The sequence below is a fragment of the Lontra canadensis genome, unplaced genomic scaffold, assembly GCF_010015895.1.
Source record: "Lontra canadensis isolate GAN:19392208 unplaced genomic scaffold, GSC_riverotter_1.0 scaffold11, whole genome shotgun sequence".
Classification (NCBI taxonomy): Eukaryota; Metazoa; Chordata; class Mammalia; order Carnivora; family Mustelidae; genus Lontra; species Lontra canadensis.
In genome coordinates, this window is record NW_022631005.1 from 16911127 (window position 1) to 16926740 (window position 15614).

At 36.9% G+C, this 15614-nt stretch overlaps 1 protein-coding gene across 2 annotated transcripts in view; it reads right to left on the minus strand.

Annotated features, from left to right (window-relative positions):
* ARHGAP15 (Rho GTPase activating protein 15) overlaps positions 1–15614 on the minus strand; it is a 597249-nt gene that overhangs the window by 518817 nt on the left and 62818 nt on the right. For both annotated transcript variants that reach the window (XM_032856130.1, XM_032856131.1), the window contains exon 3: positions 1539–1607. In XM_032856130.1, coding sequence (XP_032712021.1) covers positions 1539–1607 — 69 coding nt within the window. The remainder of the gene's footprint in view (positions 1–1538; positions 1608–15614) is intronic.

A 15614-nucleotide genomic window follows, 5' to 3' on the forward strand; every position in this document is an offset into this window, starting at 1 on the left:
GTAATGGAAAACAGGTGGATATTTAATTCATTGGAAATCCATGAGAAAGTGGTTTACTCATGGTAGTCATATGAGGAAAATATTTCAAAGAGAGTTATCAATTGGGTTAAATTCTGAGGTCTAATGAGAAAACTTAGACTTTACCAATGGATTCAGCAGTATGGAAGCAATTGATGACCTTGATAGGCAATTAGTGATTGAGATAAAAACCTAAATGAAGTTGGTTCAAGAAATAAAGGAGGGGGGAAATTGACAACAATAAAAGCAGACAATCTTTGTAAAGAATTTTTATTCTAAAACAAAGAAAGTAATGGAACAATGGCCAGAGTGGAGATGGGGGATCTAGAACATGCAAAATGAAAGAAAATAAGAGAACTGAACTAGAAAAATAAGTATTTTTGTTGTTGAAGATGAGAAGGCCCAAAGATAATAGGGATGGAATAGTAGGGAAAAGAGAGGAGTAAAGTCATCTCAGTGTAGTATCCTATAAGCCAATGGAGATGGAAGCATGTTGGTCAATGTGAAATCCAGCAGGAAGGATAAGCATGGAGAAAAGGGGTGTTTATCAAAAAGGAGTCACTAATAGAAAGAAGTGTCAGAACATATCAGGAATCTTGGGCTTATATGTTTTTAGGATATCTCTAATGCTTCATTCACATTATTTACTATGTTTTAGGCATCTTTCTTGTCACTAAGATACAACAATAAGCAAAAATGGAAACAAAAAATCCCTGCTTTAGTGGGCTTAGAATCTACTGGAAAGGGATTAAACTTTTCCTTTTTTCTTTCTTTCTTTTTTTTTTTTTTAAGATTTATTCACTTATTTTAGAAAGAGAGAGAGAGCGTGAGTGGGAGGGGCAGAGGGAGAGGGAGAGAGAAACTCAAGCAGACTCACATTTAATGTGAAGCCCAACACAGGGCTGGATCCCATGACCCTGAGATCATGACCCAAGCTGAAAGCACAAGTTGGAGCCACCAAGGCTCCCCAGGATCAAATTTTTTCTTAAAAAAAAAATGTGTTACAATTTGCAGTAGGCCCCAAATAATCTCTGCTTCCTATTTGTCACAGCCTTGTGCAGTTCCTTCTTCTTGAGTCTGGACTGGACTTAGTGACTTGATTCTGATCAAGAAGATGTGGAAAATTTGATGGGATATCAATACCACGATTAGGTTACAAAAGATTTTGCCTTCAGTTTGCATGCTGTGAAGAAGCCAACTGCCATACTGGTGAAGCCCGCGTGTGACAGTACTGAGAGAAGCCTCCAGACCACATTCCTGGAGGAACTGAACCCTCCAGCAACCAGTAAAGCAGATCCTTCCCCAGTCAGACCTTCTGATGCAACCCCCATTCTGGCTTAAAGTTTGATTGCGATCTTTTGAGGGACTCTCAATTAGAGGACTCGGCTAAACCATGCCTAGATCCCTGATCCAAACAAACATGAGATAATATTGTGTGTTGTTTTAAGTTGTTGAATTTGGGGATAATTTATTCTGTTGCAGTAGATAAATAATACAGTATTGCAGGGAAATAAACTTACCAGTTGTTCCAATGGAGGAATGACATCTTTCAAGGCATGCTGTGAATGATTCCTTCTGTGTCGGGATATCTGCAAAAATATTGGCATTAGATATTATTAGATTATTTTTCTCCAAAAAAAAAAAAGCTATAAATGATTTTAAAGAGCATATCTTAATAAGAGTACACAGGTAAATAACCATATTAAGATTCATTCAAAAAGTCAAAGTAGATATAAAACAGAAAGTAAATGTCTTAGACATTAACTAACTTGAATAAAATGTGTACTCAAAGGTTGCCGGCTGCAACAATATCTTCTATTCTGTGTACTCTTCTTCCCATGTAACCTTGACATTCCTCTTATCAAGTGGTGGGGTTTATGTTCTTTCATTTCAAACCTGGGCAGACTTTTATGCCTGTTTCAGTCAAAAAGTATGATAGACGTGACACTACATGACATAATATTAGAGCATAAAAATGTCATGTACTTCATCCCTGTTTTCTTAGAACCCTCACATTTGGAAAATATTCACCATGTTGGGATGAAACCCAAATCATCTCACACAGAGGGACCACAGAGAGAGAAAACCTGGCTAAGAGACTAACTGAGGTTCTAGCAGACAGCTAGTATCAACTGCCAAGTAAGAGTATAGATATTTTCTGATGGTTCCCTCGGCTGGCCATTGAGTCATCCCCAAGCTTCCAGTCCCAGTAGAAGCCTCAAATACTGTCTAGTAGAGACAAGCTGTTCCTGCTATGTCCTATTTGAATTTTTGACCAGATTCTGTAAAACATAAACAAAAAATCATTGTTTTATACCTCTACATTTCAGGATGATTTGCTATGGAACAAAATATTTAATGTTGAAACACCTTGTGTTTATGATATGATGTGAGCTCAGCTTTTTCAGAGTCAAGACACTATGAATTTTCATGTCCTCTTCTACAAATATATTTACATACACAATAATCAATGGATTAGTGTTTTTGGAACAAAATTTTTAAAATGCCTATTATTGTCTCTGCCAAAGAAGCATCATAAGCTGATTCTATAATAAAACAAAAAGAGAAAAAGAAAGAATTTATAATGAAATATTGTATTTTTTTTGATAATTTAAAACAGAAGCTCTAATTAATAATAGTATTTTACTAAACAGGAATTTCCAGTATTTTACATGAAGGGGGAACAGGGTAAGGTAGAAGACACAAGAGGTAGGAAAAGAAAGAATGAGAGAGAAGAGAGACTGCAGGATGAGTGTGAGGTACTAAAGAATAAAGCAGGTCTGAAAACTGTCTAGAAAAGAACTTTGGATGCCCTTGACTCTGGTTACTGGCACATGTAACTGATTGAAGGGATTAAATCAAATCCTTTTTAGGTTTTGAAAGAATTGTATTACCAAAGAAACGAGAAACCTGGCCTCAAAAACCTGTGACTCTATGCAACCCTTGAACTCTGTATTTGCTCCACAAAACCTCATTGTGAAGGCAGTACAACCTCCAAGGGAGCCATTTTCTTCCAAGTTCACTTTCAATGTGGCCAGTGGGAGATGACGGGGAAGGAAGAGCCTCAAGAAAGGAGAGCCAGAAACTTTGGAGAACAATGGGCATGGGGAATTATCCTGTAAAGGAGAACCAGAAGAGCCAGGAATTGACTCTGCTGTGAGGGCAGAGGTCTCACAGGGCCTGACCAGCAAGGTTTAATAGTCATTTGGGTCAAGTGACAGTTGGTTCCATTTATTTCCTTTACAAATGAGAGAGTGTTTGCAGTTATCAAGTTCTCATTCTACCGTTGTCTACTGGATGTGATGGGAAAAACAGAAGAGAGAACTCATTTTTCAAGTTCTAAACCTCTAATCCCCTGGAGAGAAATTGGTGTGATGGAGAAAATTATTTCTCTCCTGTTATTCTGCTGTTGGAGTTTGATGTAGTAACTGCATAGGACTTTGGGTCATCTTCTTTGGGGAGGCAGATAGATGTATGTCTAAGTGTTGGAAGACAGGTGCAAACTGACCTATGGCGAAGGGATTGGGGGGTACTGTGGCAGACCCTGATGCCTGCTCACCAAAATGTTGTCCTTTCTCCAGGGCATATATCTAGACTGCATTTCTCAGCCTGCCTTGCAGTGAGGAGTGGCCACATGGCTAGTTCAGACCAACGGGATACGAGCAGAATCAAGGAGAAGCTTTCCCCATTCAAAGCTATTAACCAGTGAGTGTTTCCCCTCTACGTTCCCTCCTTCCTCGAGTACTGGCTGGGAGTGCACACCGAAAAAGGCCCTGCAGGAGGCTGAAGATGCGAGTTGGAAGAAGACTCGGAATCCCTACTGCAAAAAAGCCAAACATAGGCCAGGAAAACGCATTTTGTTTTATTCCGTAAACTTTTTATTCTGGAATAATCTTATGCTTAGAGAAAAGCTGTATCAAACACAGAGAGTTCCTATAGAAAATTTCCTTCTTACTGTTTTGTAATGAGAAATAAATTTCTATTTCTTGGAGCCATTGTGTATTTTAGAGAATTTTACAGCTACTAGCATTACCCTAAATAAAACAACCATAGTTGATCTTAATTCATGTTGAAATGAAGACATATATATGTGTGTGTGTGTGTGTGTGTGTGTGTGTGTGTGTGTATTTATATGTATATTCACATATATATACTGGATATATATATTCACATATATATACTGGGTATTTAAACCTTTTAAGGAACTAGGAATTTATTTTGCACTGCTAGACATTTGGAACTTACTTCTCTTAACTATTAGTTATTAAAATAGGCTTTACTATCTTCACTGAAAATTTAATATATATGTCTTACATTCAATTTACAAGAGTAGAAGAATTCTGGGATTTTTTTTTTCTTGTTCCATTTCTCTGAAACTTGTTGGATTTTCGGTCTCGGGTTAAAAATTACTCTCCCAGCATATAAAATGCCTCAGGCTTTAAATGTTAGAGAAAGTACTATCAAGTAATGTCTCCACAGCATTGATGAATAAGCACCTGGGCATTCACTTGTGTCCGTCTTACCATCCCTTCTATGGCCAAACCATGCCTTCCTTTGTCTTATCATTATTAGATTTTGATGGGTATATTGGCCCACCAGCCTTTAAATAGTCTCTTCTTGTCAGTATAGAAAGTTTTCCTATTAAGCAATGTTTTAAAATGCATTAGGTATATATTACCAGAGGTAATAACAGATGATTTTAACTGATGAATGTTTTCATTATCATTTACACAATCTAAAGGTTTAGCAGAAAAACTTAAAATACAAAGCCATTTGTTAGTGGTATGAATACATTCTCCATTAAAATAGAGTATAAATAATGTAATTAAATAAGTACTATGTAGTGTGCAAGATGAGGAAAAAAAACACACGAACATAGTAAGTGAATGACTGAAATTTGGGAAACAAATTTTTTTAAAGATTTATTTATTTATTATTTATTTTAGAGAGAGAGAAGGAGAGCTCATGCACGTGTAGCTGTAGAGGGGAGGGGTGGAGGGGCAGAGGGAGAGAAAGTTTCAAGCAAGCTCCACACTAGAGCTGAGCCTGACTGGGGGTGTGGGGAGCTCCATCTCACTACCCTGAGATCACTCTCCAAGCCATAACCAAGAGTTGGACATCCAACCGACTGTGCCACCGAAGCATCCCAGGGAAACAAATTTTAATGAGAAGAAATCAGAACAGAAATGACCAGTTACTGAGCACATGTTTACTTCACCCTTAAAGGGAACTATTGGGTCCATGGTATAAATAAGAATTTAAATTGAGAAATGGCACAGTGTTACTGTCTGTTAACATGTACTCAGGGCTTTTTATTTGCCAGGCACTGTTCTAAGTATTTTGCATATATTAACATACTTAATTCTCACTCTTTTTTCATAAATGTAGAAACACAGATACAGACAGTTTAAGTAACTTTGAAGATCCAGAGCTAGTAAAAGGCATGGGTGATTTTTTTTTTTTTTTAAGATTTATTTACTTATTTATTTGACAGACAGAGATCACAAGTAGGCAGAGAGGCAGGCAGAGAGAGAGAGGGAAGCAGGCTCCCTGCTGAGCAGAAAGCCCAGGACCCTGAGATCATGACCTGAGCCGAAGGCAGAGGCTTTAACCCTCTGAGCCACCCAGGAGCCCTAGCATGGGTGATAATTAATCAGAATCTAAGCCTTCAACTATTGTACTTTATTGTTTCACCAGCAATATAATGTATATGCATAAAGGCAGTCATTACATTCTTGGAGAACTCCAAAGTTGAGATTATCTGCATGCATAAGGGGTTACTTCTAAGAAAGAAGTTTGAGTCAAATTTATAAATTTGTATACATTTACACAGGAAGCTAGAAATCAGGTTTCAAATCTGTTATGAATTATCTTAATTTTCCTTTAGGGAAAGTAATATTGCTGATTATTCCTAAATCAATAAGCTAGCCAATCTATCATATTCAACCAAGTTATGGAGATGCAGGAAAAAAGAGAACTTTCATTACCTGTCTTTGCTTTAATGCTCTTCTCAGTTAAGCATTAGGCACAGAAATGTGTTATCATCCCAAATCAGATTACCCTGAGACTTATGATTTAGGAAATTCTGAATCCAAATTTGCTTAGTTGTGTTACATGGATATCAAGAAAATTTAAGATATATCAAGAGAGCTGTCTTTATGTGATTTACTTAATTGAAATAATAATTATAAAGAACACTTGAGGTCAATCAAAACTTCCTGAGGTAAGTTTGAAGGGAACAGAGGCTCTCCTAAGCCATACGTAGTATAAAATAACAGAAAATCTTACAGTATTTGTATATGCTTCTCTATCAGTAGTTTATTAGTAGTATCTGAAAATTTTGCAAATTATTACAGGACACTTTCTTGAGAAACATTTCTGCTTAAGACATCAGATGCTTTTATGAACCATTCATTTAGCCAGTAAACATTGCATGTTTAGTACAGTTATATGCCAGTAATTTCTAATAGTAGATGTTTAAAATATACATGTTTGTTGTATTTGTTCATCTTACTAAATATCTGTAATACTAGTATTGCAAGAAGAGTACTTCATTTCTGGACAGTCCTAATTTTTCCTCAATGTATCTGTTATTAAAAACCTATGCTTTACTCTACAAATTGTTTCTGGGTAAGTTTCAGAATGCTAACAATCGTGGGCTCCATTGTTCAGTCTCAGGTCCTTTTCACTTTTGCAACAATTCTTAACTAATCACTGAATTTGGAAAACTTGAATAGCAATAATAATATTAGCAGTAGCTTGATACAACATTATTTTGATACATTATTTTCTCTGTGAGTTACAGAATCATTTCTTCTGAGGAAGGTTTAAAACGGTTTTTACGACGTATGTTCGCTTTCTTTTTTGCTTCCAAATATTCTGAAATAGTATACACATCCTTCCTCTAAACATAAGTGGACATGTATGTATATCTACCACATATTTATTTAAGTATCTACAGCCTGATTTTTTGCTAGTTTGTACATTCTTAAATTATGATATTTTGGTTTCAATATGATTTTATAGTTCTCATTTGAGAATTTTATGAACTGGTAATTTTCAATTTACTTCCAGTATTTTGTAAAAAGAGACCTTTGCCATTTAAAGTGTATCTGGTCTATTTACTAAGAATGTTACTTCACAGTTTTTTTTGAGGGGGATATAGTTATGTCTTTACTGTTTTCTTATCACAGTGTTCTGTATCTTAAGAAATTTGAGCTTTAACAATAAATACATGAGTTGTTGTTCTCTTCCTTCGAAGAGAAGGAAAAGTCAGCCCTCATCTTTTTGCAATGATGTCATCTTCCTCTTGATTTATTATGTTCAGTAAATGGGAATGATTTGTAGATATCATTGGGAAAAAAAAACTTGAAATACAAGTGACTTCTGCTTGGATTTTTTTGGAAATCAATATCAGATGAATATATCACTGAACTACTTTTAGATCAGATCTATGTGTTTCTCCTTCTTTGTTTCCACCTACCACTCTCTCCACTCCTTTTCTGTCCCCTCTCAGGTATGTTAGCTTTATAATTGTGCAAAGCAAAGTTGGAAGCATGAAGTACTGAGAATGTGCAATGCATATTTTCCTTTAAATTCCTTTTGTTCTTATTATACCTCATAATTAAGTTTTCCAGATATATTTTCCTCCAAAAAGAAAAAAAATTAAAAAGTCATTTTTTGAAGTGTTTTCATTTTTTTTCCTCCATTTCTTTTTCATTTTAATCTATTTAAAGAACATGAAACTGATGGGTGGGACTAGTGCTTGGTACGAAGTAAAAATAACAGAATTGGGCATATTATTTTCCTGGTATAGGAAGGTCTACTATGAAAGTTATACATAAACATGAAACATTCCACATAGCTCTGATTTTAAATAGATTACCATTTTTGATGAAAGTTTATATCTTGTGGCTTGGAGTCGAAATAAAAATCACTTGAATAAAAGCATTAGTTAGCTCCAGCATTTTCACAGACATGTACATTTTCTGAGGCATACCTCCCATTAACAACCTCCCTGGATACTTGGATAAAAAGCAGAAATAAATCTGTAGTTAAGTTTAGTTTTTATGTTCATGGTGTCTCAAAAGCTCCCCCTGCCTCACTGGGGGGTATATCCCAATTTTTATGTTCAAATCTTCCTTTGTTTTGCCAAATTTGTTTTCGTAAAGCTATGACAATCAGAAATTAAGAAAAGTTGGTGAAACTTTTATTTATTTATTTTTGGGGGGAATATGGAAACATGGCCAATATTTCTTGTACTCACAACAGTTTGGTTGTTTAGATATAATAAGCATTGACCTAAAAGATGGTTGTGTTTTTTAAATCATGTGTATGTGGTAGGTAACTGCTTTTGTTGGGAAAAAAAGAAAGTTAATATATGAGGATATTATTTTATCATGCATTTAATCTTCTATTTTTATCTATCTGTGGACACATGTCAATTCACACATGTAAAATCATAATTATTCATCCACTAACTGTATGTATTTTTCAAAAGTCTCCATAGAAGATAATGACATTCACCATAGAGAAACCAAATTCTTCTTTTTTGCTCCTTATTGAGGCACCATAGGTATACTGATTCACTGTTAAGATCGCCTTTTCCCTCTGCTTATGATATCATTCAGTTACCATAGTGGACATCCATAAGCAAATGCTCCCTTTTTTTTCTTTGTTTGGCTCTTCCATAAACCTTTTTGGCTATAAATAGTCAGAAATCTGACACTCTCCCTTATCTCTATCATCTCCTGCAGAAAATTAAAGGGAAGGATTCAAAAACCTTCTGGAGGACAAAAGTTTTATTATTTTATTTATTTTAACTTTATTTATTAAAGTTTTTCAGCATTTTTTTAAAATTTATTGAATAGTCCTTGGTCAACATCTGGGTCATCAGTGGTGCTCACCAGATTTTCAATCCTGAGCTAAGTCTAGTTGAATTAAATTCAGCTTTAACCACATTTTCTTATCTCCCAGATAGCCAAAGAGAAGCAATTGCTGGAATGGTTTAACTTCTTAATATTCCTCCCTGGCTTTATTTAGTCCCAAACACATGTGTTCCTCCAAGAAGAAAACCAAACTGCCTCACACCTTCTTGCTTAAATAAAAATTAGTTATATACCATGCACATGGCCTCGTTTATTGCTACATACTGTTTCCTTTAGTTCTCTCATTTCTTTTTTCATGCTTTCGGTAGAATGTTCCTCTCCAAGAATTTTCTCAGTTGAGAAGTGTCATTCATACAGTCCTTAGATGCACTACTATTTTAGCCTTTTCGAACATGCTCTTTAGATAAAAACTACCAGAACCAAGAAACATAGCCATACCTGCATAATATAATTTTCTACATTTTTCCAGGCAAAGTACTTTTATATATTGTCTTAGTTTTTAGTTAACTTTTTTTCTCTGCATGTTCCTTCCTATTTAGACATGAATTTCCAAGTTGATATAATGAGAAACTGTGTGCTAAAATAGACACATAAACATTTTATTCTACTCATAATACTATTATTGGTATTAAATCTAAAGCATTATATACTTTGTTAGAGCCATAGCTAAAGTTACTGTTGCAAGCAAATAATACAGCTTGCTTACTACCTCCTTTACCCTCTGTAACAGTTACTACTCTGATGATTTAAAAAAAAAAAAAAGGAATAGAACACTTGGGCCGAACTGACGTTTTCTCCACAACTGCAAGACATATGTAATCTTTTAAATAAAAAGATTCAAGACAACAGAAAATAATACCAAGAAAACTATCTCATAAGTACCTCAAAACAAAGCAAACTAGTAAATGAACAATTATTGAGGCCCCCGAATGGTCAAAAGAGTCCATCTATTTTAGCCAGATTAAACAAATCATTGTCAAATCACCATTTGACTATGTTGGGCAGAAACAACCTATATCTAGTTTTACAAAGTTTAACTGTCTAAAAACGAAACAAATTAGAATCAGGTTTTATTTTCAGTCTCAAATAGAAGACTTTCATTGCCCCGACGTGCTTAAGTTGAAATACCGAGTTTACTTTTTTACTCTTTCAGGTGTATGTTCAATCACTGAGGAAGAAATTCTGTCATTTGGAAAGTAATCCACCCTATGTCAGGTTTGATCCATGATATGTAAAGCTTGACAAAGATATTTACCCACGGTTTGATTTCTATAGTCTGCTGACAGCATGAAAGAGAAGATGAAAGAGAAGATGAAAGAGAAAGAAACAAAAATAGCATTTAATACCATTATTTCTTAGTGCTAAGCTGGAAATGTACTACCTCACTGAAAATGCTCTGCCTGTGTGGAAAGGTCACTTCTACAATCATTGTGGGAGGCAAGGCTTTTAATGACTACGCCACTCTTTCAAGATTTAACAGGTTTTGGGTCAAGTATCTAAAATATGCACATGAAGGCGCTCGGTGGCTTTAGTCCATATCTAATAATTGTATCTTTCCGGTTTCCTTTCTTTATGTATTCTTTGAGGTTTTCAGAGACCCCAAACTCACCTTCTGCTGCCGAAAAAAGCAGATTTAGTTCTGAAGGTTAATCCAACTCAGCAGGATTGAAGGATGGCACTTTTCCTTGGTCGTAAGTATGTTGGCTCAGGCCAGACAGCTGTTAGGACATTCTCCTCTGGGAATCGTGCCCTCAACACCCACCGTTGATGCACATACATGGTCTACTGGCTGCCGACTTCCGTGCCCATCTGCTCAAATGGCATGATGCCCACTCACAAGTTGGCTGGATCCTTGCCCTTAGTGTGTAGATGCCAGGCAATGATGGGTTTAGATGGGCAGCCTGCATAATACTACAAGTGACAATTTTTTTCTTTCTCCCTCTACAATATCTGTCCTCGGTGCCTTCTCTGAAAGTGAAACTCGCATTTCTCCACCTTTGCTTTTACCTATGGACACCCACGGCCTTCCGTAGGTAGGGGTCCAAACGGACGCGACCTGCCACCCACTGTAAGATGAAAGAGAGAGAGAATCCACAGAGCCCCACATGACAAGTTCTAACACTGAAATGGGTTGGATTGTGAAAATTCCGACCACCTGGAGTCTGTCAGAAGAAATTTAGCACGGGTGTAAGTACAGCAGACCTCTCTCTCTCGCAGATAGCAATGGCACCAGGAAATAGTTTAAGTTAGAGCCCCTCTTGCCTGTCACAGCCCCAGCACAGATCACTTGCCTCGCGCCTCGCGTTGAAAGGCACATACAATAGTAAATGAAATAAATCAGGCAAAAGGAACAAGGCTAAAGGGAACACGATTTATAAGCTCGGTGGGGGCAACGGGGCAAGCAAGCTATGATATTCAGACCTCAAAAATAACCCTGACTGGAGGTCCTCATGGAAAGAGAAAGAAACAAAAATAGCATCTCTCTTTCGGATCTACAGCAAACCCGTGGAGAGGAATAGATTGGCATAGGAGGTTGTGACTTTAATGATCCAAAGCATATGAATGCTTGTTAGCAGACAGCAGACAGACATAAGTAAGAACAACAGTAATGGCTGCATCTGCATATTCTGGCCTCTGGCACTCAGACCAATCAGGCAGCATGGGAGAGCAGCGCCCGAAGGTATGTTAAAGCCGAGCTTTCCTTGTGTGTTTATTTAAGGGTGATTGAATTCAGGGTGTTGTCAGTCTGCCTTGGAGAATGGTTATCCAACGTGTAGGCATGATCTTTCTCCCTGAATATGCTCTGTTGACTGAGTTAGTTATGTGTGACTACTTGCCCTGTCCTAGTCTTTATGCAGTGCCAAAATCCTCCAGTCCAAGTTCCAAAGGAACAGGGCCTAAAAACTTTTGGCTCCAGAATCAAATTAGGCTTCTCTGCTTCCCAAGCCAGAAATGCATAAATACCCAATGGCCAAAACCAAAGAATTTGACATTGTGGAATGAATAGAGCTGTCATATACCACTAAAGTGTGGAAATATCTACTGTTTGAAGTCAAGACTGGTTCAACATCTTCAGTAATCAGAACAGACTTCTTTGGACACCTTCATGGGTTAGTCTGGCTTTTGAGTGAGAATGTTTCTGGCAAGCTACTCATTCCAGATATCAGAAATGCAAGAACATACGGTTTATAAGAGAAAATCTGCCATTTTTTGGTATCAAAAAAATTCTCAAAGGCAGCACATTTTCATAAAAGACAAATCCCTCATCCTGTTTTCCTGATTGACCTTCAAGTTAGCACCACTTGTTTAGATGTATATACTTTAAAAAGAACGGATCAAAGAAGAGGTAAGTTGGTACACTTTGAAAAAAACATGTTTATGTGAAACTCAATTTGGAATCATCTGGGGGAAGTTTCTCGTGAAAATAGACAAAGAATAGGTATAATCATCCAAGACTCCTCAATCTGATTACTATGCTATAACTGTCAGAGTTCCCAGAGCAAATCATTTTCCTCATGATTTATCACGCCTAGAGGGTGTAACAGTAAGAATTACATACTACTAATTTATTGAAAATGAAGAAAAGCAGATGTCCTGTCTAGGGAATCTTGGGGGTAAAGATCATGTTTTACTCAACTTTAAATTCACCGAATTTAGCATACTATGGAATACATATTCTGGGATCGCCCATTTCAAACTTCATATTGCATCTCTTTATACATGTGACCTATTATTTCATTCCATTCACCCAAAGCTTCAATAGCCTAGAATGTCTTGTTTTACAGTTATCTTGTTGGAAACATATTTATCATTCTTTTCAAAAGTCGGTGGTCCTTTCCAGATAAGCTCTTATAATTTCTCATAGGGGATTTGTCATCTTTCCTTACTGAAATCAGGTCAAATTTTCAAAATGATCCCCTCATTAGACTAAAATTGAAATAACTGATACTGGATAATAGTTGGGTAATAGTTGGATAATAGTTTCCTGATCTATGTAGTATATATGATGCTTGAGGATTAGTTTCCTCTTCTACAGGGAGAAACTGAGAAGTTGCATAGCTATAGGTAGGTGTAGATATAGGTAGATAGATATAGTTTTGCTTTTAAAGATCATCACATAATTATGTAGATTATTATTCTGAACTGTTCTATGTTCTGTTATCACTTACCTTCTGGGCAAATTACTTTATTTCCTGGTGCCTCTATCCCCTCAACTGCAAAATATTGCATAGCATAGTACTTATTCCGTATAGGATTAGATTAGAAATTTTAAAAAATGAATACATATACAGTTTCAACCCTGTGGTAAGTCATCATCATTATAATCTCCCCGATACCAATTGTATCATTCCTCTCCCAGTAGTCCTTCTGATAAGTGGATCATATTAAGCTAATGTATTAATAACATTTTCAATGATTCTAGAAACTCTGCCAAAGCAAGTTGTTTCTTGGGGTGTCTGGGTGGCACAGTCGGTTAAGCATCTGATTCTTGGTTTCAGCTCAGATTGTGATCTCAGGACTGTGAAATTGAGCCCCGAGTTAAGCTCAGTGCTCAGCATGGAGTCTGTTGTGGATTCCCTCTCCCTCTGCCTCTCCCACTTGTGTGCTCACTCTCTCTCTCTCTAGAATAAATAAATCCCTCCCCCAAAAAGTGATTTGTTTCTCTACTTTAAGAAATTTCAGCCATTTCCTTCTAGGATACATTGAAAGCATTTTGTTAGAAAAACCTTTAAACGCTCAAGGAGATGGGGCTATACTGTGCATACACACCAGGAGGTGACAGCCTTGGAGTCATTCTAGAATTCTTACTGCAATCCCACCTCTGGCCCTCAACAAATCATGTCCCACAAGCAAAATATATCATCTCCTTCCATGATTCCAAAGAGTCTCACTCCATCATAGCATTTCAAAGTCCAAAGTCTCATCATCTAAATGTAAATTCTAATCTCCCATTGCTCAAAGACCAAAAATCAAGTCACCTAAATCCAGTTTTGAAGGAAGTTGAACTTGACTGAGATCAACAATTAAGAAAGAAGACAGGAACCAAATAATTTGGTTCTACAGCTAGTGGTCTTTATTTTATTTTGTTTAAAGATTTTACTTACTTATTTGAGAGAGAGTGTGTGAGAGAGAGGACAAGCAGGAGGAGCCTGAGAGGGAGAAGGAGAAGCAGGCTCCCAGCTGAACAGGAAGCCCAAGTGGAGCTCATTCCAGGGCCCTGGGATCATGACCTGAGCTGAAGGCAGACACTTAACCGACTGAGCCACCGAAGCTCCCCTATAGCTAGTGATGTTTAACAAGTACTGTGCAATATCCATGCTATGAAGTAGTTATGATTATTGCCTTCATTGCATAGATGATAAATCCAAGGATAGTGAGAAAAGACTGTAAATTAGTAAGAATGAGAAGCTGTTGCTTAACCCAGATTCATCTCATTCAAAAACTCATGCATTCTGACTCCAAAGTTTTTAAATGCTGAAGCTACTGGCCCTTGATATAGATGCTCAACAAATGCTTGTTTTTGCACTATTTGCAGATTAAAATATGCAGTAATGTTTACCACACTTTCCCTTAATTATTTTATACCTAAGTTCCTATTTTCTATATTCATCATATTTCAGATAAGGAATCTTTATAATCCTCTTGAACGTTATCTGAGAAGAAATAATGATAGCAATGTTTGGGATATGAGAAAGATGAGTAGACTAAAGGTGTATCCACTTTACTACTATATCCATTCAAAAATAGTATGGCAGATTTGTATTTGGTGAATCCTAGAACTGGGAAATGACTATCTGTTCTAGGTGCCATACCATTTGATATGGTATCATACCATACCATACCATAAAGATTCCAGGATGGATTTCTAGTTGAAAGTGATGGATTGACCACAAACGCTAATCTCCCCTGTTTACTAAAATTAGAGTAAAAGAAAAAAATGTATTTATAAAGAATGAGAGAGTGAGCAAAAGTGGGTGATATATCTCAAAAAGTTTTTGGGAGATAAAATGTATATGAAAATGTAATTACTTTGTATAATGAAAGAAGATACAACCTCAGTGTTTCCAGACGTGGAAGATGGGTATTAACAACAAAATGTTCATAGCCATCACTTGGAAGCATCCATGAAAGACAAAGTCAAGGTTGTCTATAACAGCCATCATCCAGAAAAGCTGGGCTCCCAGGCTCACTCATTCATTGCATATAGCCAGATGACTGTTCCCAGATCTGTATAACAGAGACATTGAACCAGACACCTTCAGGAGTCTTGACTCAGGGTCACCTAGCATCACAGAGGGCAGACAGGACTGTGGGACTATGAACCAGGGGATTAAATTTACCTACTAAGCAGTGGGACACTTTCCTTCTATTCTCAACCATTCTCCCAGAAATCCCAGAAACAAAAACGTATCCCTTCATCTAGAAGACTTGAGGAGTTTTCTCTAAAAGAACAAATGGCTTCAAAGTTCACCAGATACTGAAATTTGGATATCCTCAATGTAAAACCTCTTTGTGGGGCACCAGGGTGGCTCAGTCAGTTGAGCATCTGCTTTCAGCTCAGGTCATGATCTCGTGATCTCAAGATGGAGACGCGCATTGAGATCCCTGCCCAGTGGGAAGCCTGCTTCTCCATCTCCCTCAGCGCCTAAACCCTTCTTGTGCTCTCTCTCTCTCACCTTCTCTCTAAAATAAATAAGCAAAATCTTT